Raw genomic sequence first — 22,446 nt, forward strand, 5'->3', positions numbered from 1 at the left:
CAACATGCTGCCTTGGTTATTTTCCAAAGGGAAATCCAACAGGTAAACGGTAACTTGGGAAATGGATTTCCCAAATGCTTATGCAGGGTTTGGACAGGTACAAGTATCACCCAAACGTGCTGCTGCTTAGGAAAGGTTCCACAACTGAAGCTAACTAGGGAAAAGGAAATATTACCAGGACACTGAGACTGTACCAATGAGTTCCCTCACAACAGTGATACACACCTCAATAACTGCAAGGCTGATTACTGCAGCAGTAGGAGAGTCTCTTGAAAGACACCTGGAAGTTTCTGCTAGGGCAGAAGGCAGAAGGTTTTGCTCTTAAATTATGCAAAACCACATTGCTGCAGTCCTCCAAGATCAGCATTGGCTCCCCTCAAAGGGTTAACTATAATCTGTAAAGCAATGGTTCTCAGCCAGGAGTCCTGGGACCCCAGGGGACCAACAGGAGCTTCCAGGGGTTCTCTTAAGCATGAATAACTTGGATTCACTAGGGCCCAGGGCAGAACGCCGAAGTCCCACTACACAAAACTTCAGCATGGGACCCTGAGCCCCACTGCCCGAGGCTGAAGCCAAAGAGAACAATGCAGCTTTGTGGGGCCCCAGACAACTGCCCTCCTTGCTACCCCCAACTCCGGCCCTGCCTGGTATGTTCAGAAAGGCCGCTGTTGTGGCCCAGCTGAGCCATGGAGCGTGTACAGCAAGTTGGGAGGGTGAGGGGGGGCTCAGTACCCTTGTGTGAAGCACTGCCGTGGTGGGATCCCTAAAAGCCATCTGGTGCAGCTACCGTCCCCACTGCGCTTACCCCTGGGGAACAGCTCCATGCCCAGTGGCCTGGCACTGCACGTGGATTGCTCATACCTCTGCAACCTGCTCCCTCTGGCAGCCTGCCAGCCCTGCCTCTGGCAGGTTCCAAGGTGCAGAGTAAAGTAGCTGTTCAATCACTCCACTCGCTGCGAGACCATCACAGCAGCAGTTGATGGGGATCTCTCTCGTTTCTTTGGACAGACCCCCACTTTTCTGTACGGCTTGTGTTCTTTTAACGAGTGCCATCCGCCCTGCTCACCGGATAGTCTATTAGTCCTTCACATCCCCAGCAGAGACTATGAGGTTTGGTCTCTCTCTGTTCCCCATGCTGGCCAATGATGAGAGGGGTTACATAAACTACAAGTTTATGCCCCAGGGAAAGTGTTGGAACCAAGGCCCACGTGCACCTCGGTGGCAAGCAATCTCCCAAAAGCACAGGGCCCACCACAGCAGAGAAGACCACATGATGCAGTGGGTGGAGTATCCACAAGAAAAAGGCAGTTCTGCCTTAGAATCTTTAGTGAATTCTGCCGCGAGTTCAGTGGTGCTGAGACGTGTCATAAGGGGAGGCTGCTGCAGGTCAGCTATTCAACAGACAGATATTAAGGCCCAATTGCTCCATTCGGTTACACCAGAGTCATGCTGGGCATTTGCATTAGCAAATGATAGTATAACAGCTTACACCAATGTTTAGCATGCTGGTACCTAACTACAAGTAGTTATGCTTTTTATTATGGTAATTAGCAAAAAGAATCCAAACATATTACAAAAACTTGAATAAAATCTGGTTAAAACACATCGGGAAGTAGGAAGTTTTCATCCTGAATGTCATGGTATTACAGAGACTAAAAGCCATTCTGGATTTTTATTGTAAAATTAAACTTTGTTTATTGTGAAGTTTTGTGGCTTCAATCAGCCAAGAAGTAAGTTTCTATGGTTACAACAGTCAGACACTTCTTAAACAGGTCAGCTTGGTAATTTATCTTTGCAGCAGCTAATATTTTAGCTCGATTACTCTTTGAAGAAAACTGCACGTCTTGTTTTGGTCTACATGACGTGTAGGAACACAAAGGTAGGCTCTAATACAAAAGAAGTAAACAACAGATGAGAAGGCTGCCTGATTAATAGTCCAGCAGTCCCTCAAACAGGTTAACAGTGCATAATGACAGAACTCCAACTGCTCTTACAGATACCACCACCATCACCACCCCCGTCATCTCCTGTAACCATCTGTTCACCTGCATGTCACGTAAAGAACCCCATTTAAGTTGTCACAGCTGCTATTTCTGAAAGCAGAGCCTGAACAGCTCAGTTTAAATCTTTTAAGTTTTAAATTAGGTCCTGCCTCCAATTACATGAAAATAAAACCATTTTCAGTGGAAAACTGTACAGTAAGTGCCGCTAAGTGTCTATTATGTGCAGAAGTGTAAAATACAGTGGAATATAGGTAATCTGTAATTTGTGGTGTCTCCCCCATGTACCATGCAAAGATTTAATAGGAGAGTAATTAGCCAGGGCTCAATACGCATCTCCCCATTAACACCTATACCTAGCCAATCCTGAATTTACCCAATGAGCATTTAGTGGGCCAGGAATAGAATTTAATGTCTTCTGTCTTTCCCACTCTGCATCCAAATCACGACCAAACCCTGTCACTTCTTCCTCTCAATGATTTCAAAACCCTGTCCTTCCCCACCTGTTCTGCTGGCCCACCTGTTAATTGTCTTTCACCCAGACTACTGCGAACACCTCTTTGCCTGTCAGTTTCTAGGCCCTCCAGATTGCCTAAAATGCTGCCTCCAGAAGTCCTTCTGGTCACTTCACACCATTCCAGTCACTTCATTGTCTTTGATGGGCAGCAGGAAATCCAACTTCTTGTGCTTGATTTCAAGGCCCCATACCAGGGGTGGGGAACCTAAGGCCCAGGGGCCAGACACAGCCCCCAGCTTGCCTGGGATGCAGACCCCGAGACTCAGGGGCTCCCCCATAGCAGTGGGGAACCCACAAAAACCTACTAACCTAGTCCTGCCTAGGCTTTGGTGTGCAAGGGGAATGTGAGAAGTGTCTTTTCCTTCTCAGTCAGAGGCCACATCAGTGAGGGTGGGGGGGTTGGCTTCTAGTGTGCAGCCCCCCCAACTGATTTCTGTGGGTCAGCAGTCCCCACCCCTGCCCTATACATTGAGAAAAACCTGTTGGCATCTAGTCAGCTGTTTAGCAAGCCCCATCTTTCATTACCCTGCCAGTGATGCCATGTCTTATCTCCTGAGAGACACTTCAGTGATTTTCCACACTGCTACCCAGGAACCTCTTCTCCCAAGCTACACTGAATCACTAAACCACCTCACCTGCCTCATCTGAGCCCTCTATGGAAGTATTTGTGGTCATGGCCCTGCAGAAGGGAAGTAAAGGCAACAAGATATATAAATGGGTGGAATGCCCGCAGCTGGAATAGTGTGTTCAACTGTTGTCACCCCATCATTATTTCTCACGTAACCAAGGAGGTAAGGAGATAAATCGCAGCAAGGGAGGTTTAGGTTGGGCACATCAGGAATATCTTCCTACCTGTCAGAGTGGTTAAGCACTGGAATAAATCGCCGAGGGGGTGTGTGGAATCTCCATCCCTGGAGATACCGAGGAGCAGGTTGGACAGACAAGTGTCAGAGATGGCCTAGAGATGGTGCTTGGTCCAGCCAAGAGCGCAGGGGACCAGTCAGCAGTGTAGTGATGCTGATGTCACCCCAGTGAGGTCACTTAGTCAACTGAAGAATTCTTTCAATCACTTAAAAAGGTGGCAAACCCACCTTCCCCCTTCCCCTTCCCTCAGCTGATGCAGCATAGCTATACTAAATCTTCCAGCCCCACAGCTATTCCACTGTAGTCTTTCAAGTGCAACCAGCCGGAAGAGAACACCCTCTAGTCTAGAGAGATCAAAGGAAAGGTAAAGCATATGGCACCATGCACAAAGAAATCATACCACAGAGGGAGGGAGCCTCTGACCACAGCTTCTCCTGGGGAAGTTACTAGGGCTTGATGTGACCTAGCCCCTGCTGCTCCATGCAGGGAAGGGGGAGGGGAACTCCATCTCCATCCACCTCCCCTCTTCCCAGCGGGGGTTAACATCCCTGGGTGGCCGGGCATCCCAAGACTCCCCTCTCCACTCCCTAAAGGGGGGTGAAGTTTCTGCTTCCCCAGAGAACCCATTTCCTGCAACAAAGCAAAAGGATTTGTGGAGAGGGGGGCATTTTCTTCTGCTGCACCTGGAAAGGATTTCCCCAGGAGTAGAGTTTACACCTAGGGAACGCTCACTAGGCAAAAGACTCAGTCTGGATGGCTGGCTGGAAAGGGCCCATTCAGGTTCATGAGCCACTAGAGAAAATACAGGCATGAGAAGAAGCTGATTGTCCCACCTGGGGATCCTTCCTTAGCAGACGGCCTCCAGTCAAGGGACATGTGGCCTACTTGCCTGCTTCTAGATTCCATTTTGGGATGTCAGTATTTTCCCATTGGCTGGCGTGGGAACCAAGCTTCAAAAGAAAAGGGCTCCCGCCACAGGAAAGGGCTGTATAAGGCAGATGCGTGACATCGAGGTTCTTTACTAACTTCCCACCCAAAGGGACTCCTGAAAACACCCAAGGAACAAAGACTAAACTGAGGAATGTGCCGGGCCCAGGCTAAATGGATTTCTAACCTGAGAGAGGAGCACCCGGGAACGCCAACCTGCAAGTAAGTGCAGCTGCCCCCGCAAGAATCTGCAACCTGTTACTCTCAGCCTGCATTGCTGTTTGCAGGGTAGCCTGCTGAGATCTGCTTGCTATCCCTTATAATCATTTAATCCAACCTTTGTACTCAAGACAGTGTTTGGGAAGCTTAAATCAGGGCAGAAAGTGGTTGTGTCTTCTCCACATTGAAGGAGGGATGTGAACTTGGTGAGTTTATGCTATACAGTTCCCTGGGTATCTACCACAAGACGGTATAATTTGGGGTTTATACTCCAGACAGGATGCATGCCTGAGTAGATGGGAAGTTCCCCAAGTGAACCTTCCAACAGAGCTGATCACAGCATCTGCAAGAAACTGCAGGTGGCAGTGTCCCTACCTGTAGGGCCTTGTGTAGATACAAAATCTGCACCTGTACCCGCAAAAATGAGCTGTGGCTATCCACACTGACATCAACGGATGCAGATACCTGCAGATATAAAGAGCATACGTGCAAACGTGCAGGGTTCTAGATGCAAAATTTGCATCCCATCTATAGCCACAAAAATGAGCTGTAGATATCTGTGGATTTACGAGGCTCTGTCTACCTACTGTGTGTATGCCAATGAAGGGGCAAGCTAGAGAGCACTTTGCAACTTGTAACAGCAGTACAGTGTAAAGGGAATGATGCTCGTGGTTTGATGGGTTTAGTGGTCCTTCAGTTCTGGGGCGGGGGAGAACCCAGCACACCCTCCACACTCCTGCAGAAGTAGTTCTTATATTCAACTTAAGATAAGGAAAAGGAGAGGTTAGATGATGGCCCAAGGTCACGGAGTGACTCAGTGGCACAGCCAGACGGGTGCTCAGCGTCTTCTAGGCTCTAACGCTCAGGACCTAATGCACATTCCTCCAGACCACGACTTATAGGGAACTTATGGGGAAAACCGCTCATCAGGCATTCCGTGTTTACATTTCTTTCCAGTAATATGACTTGTAATTCATTACCCATTTGCCACTTTCACTCAGCCAAAGTCTTCTAATTTGGGTTCCATAAATTTAGGAGCCTAAATCAATACTTACATGCCTACTGTAAATAGATAGCAAGTTTAAACGCAACCACATATAATGCTTGCCAAATTTAAATTAAATTAAACTTGGGCAACTTTGCAGACAAGATCTTATGTCTCAAACTACAGACTAGGGAGGAGGGAGGAGCCCTCTACTTTTCTTGATGAACGGGAGGCAATGTTTACTTGGAGAGCACTTACTAAATACCAAAATGGAAAGCCTAAGAACAGACAGGCTATTCAAGCCAGCAATATCCTATTCCAGACCACAGCCCTGTCACACAGGAGTCTCACTAGGCATCTGGTCCAAACACAAAATATTGTGGTTCTTAGATATGTGGCTTCCAGGCCAAAAGGAATTCTAGGGCTCTAGTAAATCACAGTGTTTGTTCCAAAAACAAGTCAAAACAACACTATATCCAGCAACATACACAGCCCATCTCTTTCAGGAATTTGCAGCTTGTTTGCTCAGATTAATGTAAGGTATTTTGAATACTACAGCTCTAACCATTTGAAAGACACTACTGGTTTCCAAGCAGAGTTCTACTTCTAGGGAACATTTATAACGCTTTGATAACTGAGGAATCTACAGGTCGAAGCTCTCTATCCAGCATCCTTGGGACCTGACCGGTGCAGAACCAGTCTGCTCAATCACAGGAGGTCAATACTGTCTAGCAGCATTACCAACACTACCATTGCTTCCTGGGCTCTTAGACGACATTTAGGGATTAATTAGCTAACCAGCAGCACAGAACACTGAGAACTAGAACTAGTGACTATAAACAAAATTTCTGAGATCGTGGGAAATTTGGCCACACCCATGATAAGTGGACACCTGGCTATCTAAAATCATGCCGGACCACAGATGTCACTGGACCAGTCATTGTCGGACTAGAAATTCAACTCGTAGTGCCTCTCTCAAGACCAAGATGACGACAGATCCTAAAAGGAACAATTTTGGGTAACAACTTAAAAAGCAATATTAAAGGTCAACATCCAAGGCTGTCACCTACCCATTCTGGGAACATGGAATTAATCAAGGTTGCCCCTCCAGAGAACTCTTAGATGGCAGCAGTTCACTACACTGTGCTATGGCTCAGAAGTCTTCTCCACATTTGCATATTGGGCTGTCCTCCATTTTCGATTTCTATGTCTGATTATAAAGTAGTTTGCCGTGATCCATATCTTAGCTGGCATGGTGAAGCCAGGCGGTTTGGTATATAGCACCTGGATAGTATATAGGTTGATTCTTGATCTCAGCTTTTTCCCACCAACTGAAAGTATTTTTCAGTCCATAGTTACTTTAATATTTGTACATGCGATCACACAAGTGATGGGCATGCTGTAAAAACTCTACAATTAGAAGAGACACACTTGTAATAGGCACATGGTGTATCTGCTCTAACATGTTACACCACTGGTTCATGTCTGCTCAACACCTGAGCAATGTGAAAAATCTATAATACATCTAGCTAATACCAGAACCCTACATGCTAACTCACTTGATCATTAATGGCTAATAAAAAAATTCAGCTCCAAACCACTCAAGATAGTACCCGACAGTAATTACTGCTTCCTGGTACGCTGGAGCTAAGAACAAGCAGGCAGTTCTCAGGGCTTGCTCACTGAGTGTGCACAGAAACAACAAAGTCTGTTAGATGCAAGCTTGAGTGCGTGAACATGTGCTTGGTTCAGAAGAGCTGTGCATCAAAAGAGGAGGTGGTGCGAGTAATCTCTTTTGTTGGGCCAACTTCTGAAGATATTACCTCACACTACCATGCCTCTCTGATATTCTGGGCCTGCGATGGTTACTACAGTGCATACTACAGTGCATAATAGCTGTCTTTGATGAAAGACTGTCCACACATAGCAGCTTAGAGCAAAATACCACAAAGTGTGAATTCAAACACATTTAGTTAGTTCAGCACAAGCCTGTGCGTAGGCCATCTCTGATACTAAAGCAGCTGTCTGAGAAAAGATTTTTTCTTTATTTGCATATCAAAGGACCTAAGGGGGAAAGTTAATTACTGTTGAACTGTGTTAGTGGCTTCCCGCTGAGATGCTTACAATTATGAGATTTTAAGTTAGGCTGTGTTTTAGATAACAGCTAACACTGGAATGGACCAGTATAGCTCACAAAGCTTGAGAAAGGTGGGGATACGGATACAAACTGAAAGCCTCGAGAATGACATGGACACAAGAATATTTAATGGACACTGGACTGCAATCCAGAGCCTAGCAGTTTTAGTAGCAGAGGATTTTTTTTTTTAAATTTGGAGCACCTCCTTTCCTCAAGTCTGAACAATAAGTTTTGCCCAAGTTTTATATTTGCCCTGATCTTTATGTTTCCAATTGTCTATTCCACACTACAAGCAAAGCTCTGCTTCAGGAGCACATAATCAAAAGAGGGGTTCACCAAGGCTTCTCTGCAGACTTCAGCTGTTGGTCCCATGCAGATGGAAACCAAATCAACCACAGAGTCAGGACACCTCCCTCTCTGCTGGCCTTCCTATGGTCTGCCAGGCTGACACCGCCACATCAGGAAGTCACTCAGCTGCAGCAGGTCTCTCCAAATGATAAAACCAGGGCTTCTGGAAGCATCAGGCAGGAAACCAAGAGGACACCCAAATATCTCCAATGCTCAGCCTCCAGAAGCACCACCACCAGCAGCCATGAATGTAGCCCTTCGGTATTTCTTCAGAGGAGTCGAGACACCACGACAAAGGTCTCTAGTACTATTTAATCCTTCATACACTTAGTTTACAACTGCTTGCTGATTCCAACACTTTACCTCACGTGTTCTAAGACGAATGTGTTCTGTTTGTGTTGACATGGACTTCCTGAAGTGAATACAGTAGAACTCAGACTCTTCTGGAGAGACGATCGAGAGAAGGCTCAATAAAACGCTAGTTTACTGCACAATGTTTCAGGAAAAAATATTTAGCCCTCTAAAACAGTTATTTTACCATGTGCTAGCTATACTTGGTGAAGGCATCTCTCCCACAAGTGCCATCAGCAGTCTGAAGGTCAGAGTATTTTGCTACAAGGAGTACTTCTACACAATTATAAAGCAATACCCACTGCAAAATATCACTGTGGTAAAAGATGGCAACGACTCAGATTTTACTTTTGATTTGTATTTCAATTGTTTACACTCCAAAGATGTATTTTCATAACCAACTTAAAACTCACGCTGAATATCCAATTCTATTTAATGACTTCAAAATGCAATCATTTATTTACTATAGGAACGGATGTAGAGAAGTATAAAAGGCAGCACATAACTTTGCAATGCTTGATGTTAATTCACAACCCCAGAGGTAACAAGCAGACTAGCCTAACTGGGAAAATGAAAGAAACTGCCGAGGACAAAGGCCGTGAGCCCTCTATTGCTCAAAGTGGAGTTTTCATTTGGTTTCTTTTTTAAAGCACAACATACTGGACAGTGGGTCTGCAATTTCCTCTTTTTTCCCGGAGAATTCTTTACAGCAGGTGCTATCACACAAGGATGAAACCCAAACTGCAGCTGGGGTGCTTGCTCCACACACCCTACCCTACAGTTCAGCTCAAAGCCGATTCATGAGCTGTAGAGGGACTCTGTGCCTTACATATGATCAGTAATATGGCGTCGGAGCCCAGAAAGATACTATGAGACCCAACAGGGAGTGTCCCAGCAGTGACCCATCTGGTGCTACAGGAAGTGACTCCACCTCTCAAGCCACAGGACTCATTTTATGAAGGATTAGGAGGGTCTCATCATTCTTACATTTCATACACACCTGACCTGCAAAGAAAACCTCCCTGCATTAAACCCAAATCTTCCCCGTTCTGGAAGGGCCTGAACTGCAATTTGGATAGCAAAAGGAAGGCTTTGGTTTGCCTGACAAATAAAAGCATGGGACAGAAAAGATAAGCAACACTTTCAGCACAGGAACGTCAGAAATACGCCCCAAAAGGCATATGTTCTGAATCTAGACATGTATAGTTCTATCACTAAGGTTTTAAGCTACATTACCTCAAGGGTGGAATATTTCAAAATCTCATGTCAAGAAATCAGATGTTTATGCAGAGGAGACAAACTCACATTTCCCACAGGCATAAAACACAGAAGGCAAGAACTGATTAACATACATCAGACATCATCATCTCCAAAGCCCCAGGTCTATGGTCTCTTCTAAGCCAGTCTCTGCCTCCATCCCCACAAAGCAGCCATCCACCAAAATGCTGAACTTGCTTCAGCCATACGTTATTGCTAAAATCCAAGGGAATGAGAGCTCTGCTCCCATGGAAGGTAACAAGTGGTGTCTGCACTGCCAAAATACTATTTGCACTGAAAATTTCAGAAAACTTGGAGTTATCCTTTAAGCATAATTTCAGGAATGACCTTTTGATCTGTCTAATGGGATGCTTCAGCATACACCAACAGCTTCTTATCATGTAGTTTAGTAAGTTTTGGTCAGCCGGAGAGGGAAATATATTTTCAGCACTTACCACACATCTGATTTTAATTAAGCTGCTTGAAAAGAAACATTGTTGCAAGTAATTATGGAGAGTTACCCTGTTTTTAAAATACAGCTCTTAACTATTACATTCTCAGACTCCTAGAAAGGGGATTAAACTTAAACTGGTGATTCCTATTTCCTACAAAAAGTGGATCTTTGCAAAGCACATGAGCTAAGCCTGTGGTGTCCAATACGCTAGCCACACATGGCTATCTGGCTGGTTGAGTGTGGCTAGTTCGCTATAGCAGTAGCCACTATAGTGGCTACAGCTTCAAAACTGGTTGGATGCCATGGAGCTAGATGGTGCTTTGATCTCTGGAGGTTCCTTCCAGTTCTAGTGTTCTATGATTCTTTCCTATTTGTCCTGCTTCTAATGCCTTTACAGAATCTCCTTACTGCCTTATGTGCCTTGCAAGGTGCACATATTGGGCCTTGGCTGATCTGATTTTGTGTCCACATTCTTAAGCTATTATTTGTATTCATCATTAGCAATTTACCATGTTTCCAATATGTGCAATTCCTTTTTTTATTTTCAGGTCATTAAAGAGCTCCTAATGCACAGAAATTCCTTTCTTATTAGTCTTCCTACCTTCCCTTCACATTGGGATCATTTGCTGTGGTCTCTTAAACGTTATCTTTGAGAAACTACTAGCTCTCAAACTCCTTTTTCCCTTATTTTTCTTCTATGGGACTCTACAGTTGTTTGAGTTTGCTCATATATGATCTTGAAAAAAGCAGATACTACTTCCAATTCAGCCACAAAGGAGGTCTTTGTAAGCATCCTCCTCCCAGCCCACTTACATTACCGAGGTAGAGATGGGGATTTAGGAAAATATTGCAAATGCCTCTCTTCATATCACTCCCTTCTTTCAAAAGAGAGGTTAGCCTTCCCACTGCACCATAAAACAATCCCGACTCCTCCTGCATGCAGTCAGCTTATCTTCACACTAGGCCAGCTAAATCCGGAGAGTTGTCTAATCAGTAACTGACTCTTAGTAACAAAGAAATGATACTGAATTGAACTTTGACCACTTAGTAACTTCAACAAACAGCAGGAGTCCGCATTAAGCAAGGTTTCTTAAAAAGCACTCACCAGTATGCAAGGTCTTCTCAACAATCCCATATTTATTTCTAGGTTTACTTTTGAAGACACACATTTTGATGCCTATTTGACAAATATATCCCAAGAATTATGTTAATGGTGTGCTCTAGTACTAGGCACTACCCGCGTAGAAGTAGAGATTGCAGTAAAACAGACACCACCTAAAGTGAAGAGATGGAGCACTGCACGTTTCCTAACAAAGTGTCTTCCACTCAGTTACCAATTGCGAGAGTACCAGCGAAGGTTACTATGCAGCCCCAGTATAACAGCTGATGTTTCAGAATATCATCATCCAGTTCCTGGTCAAGTTGCAAATCGCTCAATTTACCAGGAAAGGCCGAGTTCCAGGAGAAAGCATATGCATGCAGGATGAGAAAACAAGATCCTTTCTCTCCATTGCAATTGTTACATATCTCATAACTTAAGTGATCAAGGATAATCAAGAATCCTCAAAGTTAAAAAAACTCAAAACCCTAGTTTCACAGATCAGTTAAGATAGCTAATTGTCAATAGAGTAGTTATAACACCCTTTACAAAACCCACACAATTAAAAATAATCACAATACAGGTGTTGTTTTCTACCCACGGAAACACCTATTTCATCATAACTGACAGATAGTATGCACTTGTTACACATTTCAATATCTAAATATTTCTTCCAAGACATGCTCAATTACTGCCTCTCCATGGCGCAGCACCTCTGGCTAGACTCAAGAAGCAGCAGTTCAGTAGACTGCCCCTGCACAGATGATTAAGCAATTTTTAGACAAAAGGAAGAGGTCGCTTCACCCCCGTGCACTTTCAAAGCCTCTGGAAAGAGAGCATTGCTGACTCAGCCTTAAAAAACGAATCTGCAACAATGAGATCAAAAACAGGAATAAAACTTCATAGCTTATTTAAGTCTTATGCTCTTGCTGCAAAAACGTCTTTCAAACGTTTCACCACTTCGGTCTCAAAAGAAGAGGGAACATTTGGCTGCGCAGTTATTCTTACAAGCAGCCATGTCAACTGAGGATCCATTGGCATTCAAGAACTCATGTCATGGATTTTGGGCTGAGGAGCACACTCCCACCTTGCCAAAAACTCTTCTGCAGCTAGGCACGCAGCTCCTACAGTGGACATTTATGGGGAAGTGACATCCTAACAGAGACCTGGATGAGAGACGGGAGCAGTTTGCCTAGGATTTGACTAAGAGTAGAGATGTAAAAAAAAAAAATCACAATCCGTTAAGTGCGTGGGGCTGGCTGTCGGCTCCGACCCCTAGTCCCAGGCACGCAGGATGGGCTGCTGGCTGGGGCCTTCTGTGGGGTCCCGTCGGGGCTGGAGCAGACCATGGGCAGGGAGCTGCTCCCAGGTAACCAGTTAACTGTTTACCCAGTAAGGGTGATGCTTACCATTCACATCCCTAACCAAGAGCAGTTTACAAAGCGAATCTGAGTTGTAAACAAAGGAAGACACGTTAATTTGAGGCAAATTACTTCTGAGGAACAGAATGAAGCCGAAGCAGCCAACTACTTTACCCAGAACATGCCAGGGCAACAGAAGAGTCTAGCCTCACTGTATCAATAGTAGTCATTCTTAAATGGATGAATTATTTGTTAAAAGGGTAACCAAACAAAGCTGTAACTTCAAGAGCCTCAATTACAATTGTAAAGCATTAGATATCTGGGTTTCTAAGTAGCTGCAATATGATTTTTCACTTAGGGCACCTTTCAGAGACACTCAAAATGCTTAATAGAAGGGCGTAAGTGTCATCTCCATATGACAGATGAAGACACTGATGTACAGAAAGGCGAGATGATTTTATCTACGTCTGGCAGCAAGTCAGTAGCACAGCCAGGAATACAACCCAGATGATGTTCCATCAGTTACTACAGGCTAAATGCCTTATAAGAAAAGCCCTATATTTTGTCTATGGTTTTGTACACTTCCTGCCATTCTCTTGCTGGCTGGAGTGACAGATGAATTTAACAATCTAAAAATACGATTGTGAAACTGAATTCTATTGTTCTCAATTTAACACATCAGCTTTACAAGTCTGACCCAGACTCTCAATGATTTAAGGAGGAGCTGAGTTTGTTTAGGTGGAAACAAACAATTGTACTGTGCCAGTGCAGCCCTGCAGCGTGGGCTGCACAGATGAGAACCGCAGCACTGGCTAGCAGGCTGTGCTGTAACTCCCCCACTTGACCAGAGCAGAAGGGAACTAAAAGGTTCCTAGTCCCCGTTAACATTCCTGCTTCAAACAGTGCTTTTTTACTTCGTGCTCGCAGCACCCAAATCAGGACTTAAAGCATAGCCCAGTACTGCACACTGCCATTCACATCCTGCAGTGCCAACTGTGGGCTATAGGAAAGTCCTTAGATCTGATTAGACTGGTTTTACAACCAGCTGTTTCACTCTCCTCAGGAGGCAGTATAGCTAGACAGTAATGACCATGGGCTGTGGGGGCTCGGTTCTCAGATTCTAATCTTGGCTCACTAATCTGCTGTCTGGTCATGGGCACACTGCATTACCTCTGCCTCATAGCAGCCATTGGTAAATGGGAACACTTACCACCTACCCCACACAAGGGTGCTATGAAATTGATGTTTCAGTGCTCTGTACGTATTACAGTACAGTAAGATGACCACTAGGATCAAGATAGTTCAATGAGCAGTAACACACACAAGCCATGCTTTTACCAGTAAGACTATTAAGCGCTTCTAACAAGCCACCAGGATGTCTATGATCAGTGGTAGGCAACCTGTGGGGTTACCAGATTCGGCTGGTTTCCATTCACAGTTTTCCTACCAGTATTACTAAAGTGACACACACGTCAAGTAAGGGCACGTGAAGGGAGATGCGTGCTGACTGCACCCAGCATTGACAGAGAGCCGTGCGCTCTCTCTGCACCCAAATCCCTGCTACAGTTCAACAGGCACTCCCTGCAAATTCTATGTACACAAGTGCACTTAGCAAGAAGTACCCTAGCCCAGGAGACCATCTTGGTTACAGCACTGAGATGGAGGGCCACTCATGCAGCCCACTCACTCGCCTAGGTTGCCCATCGCTGTGCAAGATGGTACAGTAAATACTGCCCATTATGAAGTAAGCCCAATAACTTTTGTTTGGCTAAAGCATAGCTTCCAGAAAGGCTTCCAGTCTTGAACTGAAAATATCAAGAAATGGAACATCTATCGCTTCCTCTGTAGATTGTTCTGATGATCAATTTTATCCTCACTGTCCAAAATTTGTTCCTCATTTCCCATCTGAGTTTGTCTGGTTCCAGTTTCCAGACACTGGTTCTTGTAGTGCCCCTCTCAACTTGACTAGAGAGCCTTTTAGCATCCAGAATTCTCTCCTTGCAGAGGTACTTGTACTTTAAAACAGAACTGTTTTTTTCCTGATGTCCTCTCCCCACAAGTGGGAGAAGCTAGTCAGACTTTGATCAGCAAAGAAAGAAGGGGATTTTAGTTACTGCTTGAGCATTGTTTTTGTTAACCCGTTTAACACCTCCATAAGGATATTTAGGAGAAAAGCTCTCTTTTAGGAGCGTGATAGCCCCAATTTTTCAAGTGAGGGCTCTAACTGATGAATTAGTTATGTCCAGTGTACTAAGGGCTGAGAAAGCTCCCATCCTAGTCTCTGCAAAGTTGCACAGTGCAAAAAAAAAAAAAAAAGAAAAAAAAAGGAGAGAAGATGACTTGTTTCTTTCCTTGGATATATCCAGAGTAACCAGTAGATATTAAAATAAATGATGCTCAGGCTACCTTTAGACACCCTAAAGAAACAGGTTTACACTGAAGCTAGTTCAAGCTGCAAGGGTTAGCATGTTGATGAATGAGCCGGCAACTCCTCAATTATTAAAGGATAACTCCCAAGTGTTCCCATCTCCACTTGCTGGTAAGGGAAAACACCCAGCTGCCTACAAAGAAGAGGACATTAGGAGTACTTAGCAACTAAAGAAGATTCTATCGGTTGCCACTTTAGGAGAAAATCTAAGATGTACAATTAAGACATTCACATCACATTCAAGTTACCACAACCTCCTTGGTGCTCAGCAGCCAGCTTGCATTTGCAGTCTTATTCATTACCTGTACTGCACTACTGCTTAGATGCCCTGCTCAGGGACTAGTCATTGTACACAGAATAAAGAGACACTATCCCCTCAAAGACCTTGCAACATAACCGTTTTACTGAGCTCATGATACTTAACTTCCTCCCCTTAACATTTTGGATTTAGAAGTAGTATGGGCACCACTTTGCATGTCTGATTTGCAAACACTGTAGTGGCTCTTAAATAAAGCCATAACATCATAGAAGGACTAATTTTAGACAGCAGTGTGTTTCCACAAACTCCCCCTCCTTTTCCAATCTGAAGGCATGGTCCTAGATGGCAGAATAAAGAGCATTCAGCAATTTCCTACTTGCTACTCAATGCTGGTCCAAGCCATTGAGACTGGTCCAAGCCATTGAGACTCAAAATACTGACAGAGGTGAACTGTAGAGTAAACAAAAAGTCAAGATAGTATCTGCCCTTCAAATAGCCATTTTAATGTATTTCTCAGTAGGAATTTTTGGGAGGCAAAAAACAAACATTGAGATATCATGACATTGCCCATCAGAACTATTACACTGCAGGCTAATCATTGAGCTGTACCTGACAGTATCCTTTAGCAGTCAAAAGCCAAATAAAGACACAGCATTCAGTTCACACTGCAGAACCGCAACCAACATGATTTTATGAGGTCCCGTCTCAAACGGGTGTAAATCGAAAGGATTATTTCTAGTGCTTCTAGTCTCAGATGTCAGATATAAATAGAACTTAGGAAGATGACCAGTGGAGAGGTGGGAAAGATGTGGTGCAAGGGGAAGAGAGAAAAGCAGAAGTGGTAATAACTGAAAAACGGAAGAAAGTGAAAGGGAGAGGAGGTAGTATGTCTTAGAGAAGCCATAGCACCTCCCAAAATCCCATTCAGGAATTAATTAGTATAAACAATGGGAAGAGGAAGTTACCCCCAGCACAGCACAGAAATGGAACTATCCTGTAAAAAGTGTCAGCTATTTTATACCATTTTAGACACATTTTTAGTTAACCTCAAAAGACATAAGTAAATAGCAAAAAAAATAATAATTTGAGGTTAGAAAGAATTTATTTCAGTTTGTCTGAAAGGTAGAAGCCATCTCTGTCCTTGCTAAGTAGGGGGTGCTAAAATAGTTTTGATCAAGTAAACATGTAACTGCTGAAAAAATTCAGTGGTTCCACACTGGGGAGTGGGGGGAGAGGAGAGCAGTCGGCTCCCATCTACAGAGGCAGCAGCACTGGGGAAGGGGAGGACCACACAGTTCCCCAGGAGCTGGTGTGTAATCATGAAGGTTAACCATTGTTGGTTACACTTTCACATCCCTATTGCTAAGTCATGGTTCAAGTCCACCCAAATCAAGCTAACAGTAAGTCACTGGGATCTGCTGGTTCCAGCAGCAGAAGAAAAATGAGGACAGTTCTTAGATATACTTCCACTTTACCAACCACCATGACTTTTGGTACCGGGACTCTGTACCAGCAAAGGCACCAAGTTCCGAACAGATCCCAAGCACTGTCTTCATCCCTCCTCCACCACCACTCCCTGAAGGCAGTTCCCCTCTGAGCTTCAATGGGGAACAGCACACCTGACTGCTATTGCAGCTGCACAGTGGAAAGAAATGTATAGTGTTTATTTAGCAACTTTCACTTCAAATTGCTTCAAGCTATATCCATTATACACACACAGAACTACACATGTAAGGAACCAATGCAGGTATCTCTGCAGCTGAGAACATCATACAACCAACCCAGCAGCAGGGCTGGAAGGTAAAACTCCAAAGCCCTCAGTCTTCAGAGCTATCAATGCAGTACTTTTCATAGGCACTGGGAGACATTGCTTGGTTTTTAACAGTCAAACTGCCCCTACTACTCAAACACTTCTCAAAAAAAAAATTAAAACCTGTAAACCAAACACCAAAAAGCAACTCCAAGCCCAGCTTTAACTCCAAAAAGCCAAAGACAGTGACTCCATGAAGTCTCAGTCTGCTAGGGACTTTGCTAATGCTATTGATTTTTCCGTGGAAGGTAATGAGATATTATGATGAGGCACAATATAAAACCTGAAGATACAGATAAAAGGGAGCCAGTGGTTGAAGAAAGTGAAAGGTCATTTAAGAACTAGAAAACAAAAAGAATGCAGAATATGTCTAAACACACTGCATGTAAGAATGTGGTGCATTCTGATACATTGCAAGTCAAGTCATTAGGCAAGTTTGAAGAAATGCAATGATGCGTGATAGCCCCTATAATTAGCAAAAGGTGAATCTCTTTTATTAGACCAACTTCTGCTGGTGAAAAAGACAAGCATTTTCAGCTCAGAGCTGTTCTTCGGGTCTGGAAATGGCAACTAGAATGTCGCAGCTAAACAGAAGCTGCAACAGATTGTTCAGCATATGTAGTAAATAAACACTGTAAGACACCATTGGAGATGAAGTAGCCAGCTAACACCTCTGCAGTCACAGAACCAAAAAAAAAAAAAGAGGTGGGGGAGAGTTACAGATTGTTGGGATAAACCATCAATCCAGTGTCTTTATTAAACCTATGATTTGCCGCTTCTAGCAAAGTTATGAATTTAAGCTCCCAGGGTCATCTTTAGAAGGCATTGTGCAGGCTTCCTCTAGAGGATGAGGATGGAGCGATCACTTTGGGAAGATATGGAGCGATTACTTTGGGAAAAGTGTTTACACACAGGCAGTAGGATGTTTGTGTTTTATTTTTCCAAGAGTTCATTTGAGCAACCTTGTTTCATGAAGCATAACTGGCAATTACAGAAAACAAAGCTTTTTGTTGAATTGGAAACATAATGCAACAACTCTTCTCTCACTCAGACAGGAATCTATCACACTGCTGGATTTTTCTGCCCAATGCCTTGAGCACATAGCTTTTTTGATTGCTCTTCCAGACTTCTCAATAGTAAAGCCACAGATGCACCCCTTTTTATGAGCACGCTCAGAAAAATAAGAGGCATATTTAAAATAACCATACAAGTTCACCCAGAGTTTTTTTTCTACTGCATGAGCAAAAATTACAAGTTACCAAAAGAAGAGGCCCCCAGCTACAGGGTTATTAGAATCCCAGAGCAAGCTTTAACCTTTCTGCTGAACTTCTCATCTAAACCATATACTAGACAATCTTGAGGGGAAATCAAGTTTTTCCAATGATTAAAAAGCCCCAGTTATTGTTTTAAGTGAATAGGGGAAAAATGAAACCGTGGACAAATCATTCTCCTGAATAGATTGCAAGTTCACACTATCCAACTGGTATCCTCTTCCTCGAAAGGGTATTACCTGGTGCTTCAGAGGAAAGATACACACACACACCCCAGTGCAGCAGGAGAGTTGTGCAATACTGTATAAGGAGAAAGGCCAGCTCTAGCCTTACCAAAGAAAGCTACTAATAAAAATAAAGTTCAACCACTGTATGTAACTACAACCTCAACAGTCATATATGACTGCACACTGGGAATCCATAATCCCTTCTTTCTAAAAATTACTAACCATTAATTGAATCTAGTGGAACGAGCCTAATGTGTACACATGAAAAATACAGTATGATGCACATTGAACAGGAACTGACAAATTAGTCAGAAAACAAATCCAGTCCCTTGTCTTCAAACAGCCATCTAATGGTGTTTCAAAGAAGGGAAAGTCACTCTAATGCACCTAACCAATTACTGCTGGATACTGAGGCGAGGAAGTGGATTCCTTCCCAGAGCCCAGGCTAATGACCTGAAAGAGGACAGGAGACAATGGAAGAGTAGGGGGTACCGGTCTTTTCAAATTACACTCCCTGAAAAGCAGTTTGTATACGCATAACACACGAGTAACCGTCGCCCATAGCTAGTAACGGCACTAAGAAATTAGGGCGGAACAGAAGGGAGAAGAGATTGACCTGACTTGGGTGATTCCTGGGTTCAGCTAAGAGACAGGCCATGCTCTGCATGCTGCCAAAACCCCAGCAGCTGGGTTAGGAGTGGCACTGATGCAGGGCACCACCAAGCTAGGGGAAGGACAGGAGCTTCCCACCTTGGCCAAAGGGCCAGGTGCTGCTCCTGGGGCGCCTAGCCTGCCCAGTGAGGGGGCCCAGCTGTGAATAGGGGGCATACCCCAGCTCTGATATGCACCCTTCTGTGCTCCCTGCAGCCAGCACAGAGACTCAGCCAGAGCCAGCTGTCCTCCCTCTGCAGCCACCTGGGTGCTCGGCCCCCTACAAGGCCAGAACCTGGGGCCCCTGGCCTGCCACCGCTCGCCCCCAGGCCTCCGCACCTCCACATGCCCGGCCCTGCCTACTTCCCAGGCCTCCTACCATAAGCCTGGACCTGCCCTGCCCCCCCTTCACATGCCCTCCTGCCCCCCCCAGCCCCCCCTTCACATGCCCTCCTGCCCCCCCTTCACATGCCCTCCTGCCCCCCCCGCCCCCCTTCACATGCCCTCCTGCCCCCCCAGCCCCCCCTTCACATGCCCTCCTGCCCCCCCCGCCCCCCCTTCACATGCCCTCCCCCCCCCCGCCCCCCCTTCACATGCCCTCCTGCCCCCCCGCCCCCCCTTCACATGCCCTCCTGCCCCCCCGGACCCCCCTTCACATGCCCTCCTGCCCCCCCCGGCCCCCCCCACCGCCCCCCCCCCGCACCTCGCGCACGTCCTGCAGGCACTCGAGCACGGCCAGGTTGTTGGCCCAGCTGTGCTTGGGGCAGACCCGGCTCACGTCCTCGCGGCAGGCGGGCTCCTCCGCCAGCTTCCAGCCGCCGCCGGCGCCGCCGCGAGGCCCCCGCCCCCCGGGGCCCGGCCCGCCCGCCGCCGGCTGCGGGGCGCTCTGCGCGGCCGCCAGCGCGAGCGAGAGCAGCAGCAGCGCCAGCGGGCCCGGCCCGCGGCTCCGGACACGTCCGCACGGCGCCATCTTGGATCCGACACCTCCGGCCCGCCGCCCGGCCCGCCCCCGCGCCCAGCGCGCAAGCGCAGCGGCCCGCGCCACGCCAGGACGCCACCGAGCGCGCGGGCGGCGACGCGTCCCTTTCTCTGGCGCCCGCGCGCCGCGCATGCGCTCGCCCCCGCAGTCCTTGGCTGATGGGAGCCGACCCCGCCCTCGCGCCGAGCCGCTGGGTCCCTGCGAGCGCCGGGTCCCCACGTGCGCCTGCTGCTCCGGGCCGCTCCGCCCCGCCCCCCAGGGCCCGGCATCCCTGCAACCCGCCCCCCTGCTCCGGGACCCCCTGCCCCGCCCCCCAGGGCCCGGCATCCCTGCAACCCGCCCCCCTGCTCCGGGACCCCCTGCCCCGCCCCCCAGGGCCCGGCATCCCTGCAACCCGCCCCCTGCTCCGGGACCCCCTGCCCCGCCCCCTGCTCCGGGACCCCCTGCCCCCCAGGGCCCGGCATCCCTGCAACCCGCCCCCTGCTCCGGGACCCCCTGCCCCGCCCCCCTGCTCCGGGACCCCCTGCCCCCCCTGCAACATGCCCCCTGCTCCGGGACCCCCTGCCCCGCCCCCCAGGGCCCGGCATCCCTGCAACCCGCCCCCTGCTCCGGGACCCCCTGCCCCGCCCCCCAGGGCCCGGCATCCCTGCAACCTGCCCCCTGCTCCGGGACCCCCTGCAACCCGCCCCCCTGCTCCGGGACCCCCTGCCCCGCCCCCCAGGGCCCGGCATCCCTGCAACCCGCCCCCTGCTCCGGGACCCCCTGCCCCGCCCCCCAGGGCCCGGCATCCCTGCAACCTGCCCCCTGCTCCGGGACCCCCTGCCCCGCCCCCCAGGGCCCGGCATCCCTGCAACCTGCCCCCTGCTCCGGGACCCCCTGCCCCGCCCCCCAGGGCCCGGCATCCCTGCAACCCGCCCCCTGCTCCGGGACCCCCTGCCCCCCCTGCAACCCGCCCTCCTGCTCCGGGACCCCCTGCCCCCCCTGCAACCTGCCCCCTGCTCCGGGACCCCCTGCCCCCCCTGCAACGCGCCCCCTGCTCCGGGACCCCCTGCCCCCCAGGGCCCGGCATCCCTGCAACCTGCCCCCTGCTCCGGGCCCCCCTGCAACCCGCCCCCCTGCTCCGGGACCCCCTGCCCCGCCCCCCAGGGCCCGGCATCCCTGCAACCTGCCCCCTGCTCCGGGACCCCCTGCCCCCCCTGCAACGCGCCCCCTGCTCCGGGACCCCCTGCCCCCCCAGGGCCCGGCATCCCTGCAACCTGCCCCCTGCTCCGGGCCCCCCTGCAACCCGCCCCCCTGCTCCGGGACCCCCTGCCCCGCCCCCCAGGGCCCGGCATCCCTGCAACCCGCCCCCTGCTCCGGTACCCCCTGCCCACCCTGCAACCCGCCCCCCTGCTCCGGGACCCCCTGCCCCCCCTGCAACCTGCCCCCTGCTCCGGGACCCCCTGCCCCCCCTGCAACGCGCCCCCTGCTCCGGGACCCCCTGCCCCCCCAGGGCCCGGCATCCCTGCAACCTGCCCCCTGCTCCGGGCCCCCCTGCAACCCGCCCCCCTGCTCCGGGACCCCCTGCCCCGCCCCCCAGGGCCCGGCATCCCTGCAACCTGCCCCCTGCTCCGGGCCCCCCTGCAACCCGCCCCCCTGCTCCGGGACCCCCTGCAACCCGCCCCCCTGCTCCGGGACCCCCTGCCCCGCCCCCCAGGGCCCGGCATCCCTGCAACCTGCCCCCTGCTCCGGGCCCCCCTGCAACCCGCCCCCCTGCTCCGGGACCCCCTGCCCCCCAGGGCCCGGCATCCCTGCAACCTGCCCCCTGCTCCGGGCCCCCCTGCAACCCGCCCCCCTGCTCCGGGACCCCCTGCCCCGCCCCCCAGGGCCCGGCATCCCTGCAACCTGCCCCCTGCTCCGGGACCCCCTGCCCCCCCTGCAACGCGCCCCCTGCTCCGGGACCCCCTGCCCCCCCAGGGCCCGGCATCCCTGCAACCTGCCCCCTGCTCCGGGCCCCCCTGCAACCCGCCCCCCTGCTCCGGGACCCCCTGCCCCGCCCCCCAGGGCCCGGCATCCCTGCAACCCGCCCCCTGCTCCGGGACCCCCTGCCCCCCAGGGCCCGGCATCCCTGCAACCTGCCCCCTGCTCCGGGACCCCCTGCAACCCGCCCCCCTGCTCCGGGACCCCCTGCCCCGCCCCCCAGGGCCCGGCATCCCTGCAACCTGCCCCCTGCTCCGGGACCCCCTGCCCCCCCTGCAACGCGCCCCCTGCTCCGGGCCCCCCTGCTCCCCCAGGGCCCGGCATCCCTGCAACCTGCCCCCTG

At 49.0% G+C, this 22,446-nt stretch overlaps 1 protein-coding gene across 2 annotated transcripts in view; it reads right to left on the bottom strand.

Moving 5' to 3' along the window:
* GLG1 (golgi glycoprotein 1) overlaps positions 1-20,166 on the bottom strand; it is a 120,403-nt gene extending 100,237 nt beyond the window's left edge. The window contains exon 1 of one of the 2 annotated variants that reach the window (XM_075940659.2): positions 19,869-20,166. In XM_075940659.2, coding sequence (XP_075796774.1) covers positions 19,869-20,135 — 267 coding nt within the window. In that variant the 5' untranslated portion in view covers positions 20,136-20,166. The remainder of the gene's footprint in view (positions 1-19,868) is intronic. The other variant, XM_075940661.2, reaches the window with a different exon arrangement.
* Between the last annotated feature and the right edge of the window lie 2,280 nt (positions 20,167-22,446).

The sequence above is a fragment of the Pelodiscus sinensis genome, chromosome 12 (assembly GCF_052426305.1).
Source record: "Pelodiscus sinensis isolate ZL-2025 chromosome 12, ASM5242630v1, whole genome shotgun sequence".
Taxonomy (NCBI): Eukaryota; Metazoa; Chordata; order Testudines; family Trionychidae; genus Pelodiscus; species Pelodiscus sinensis.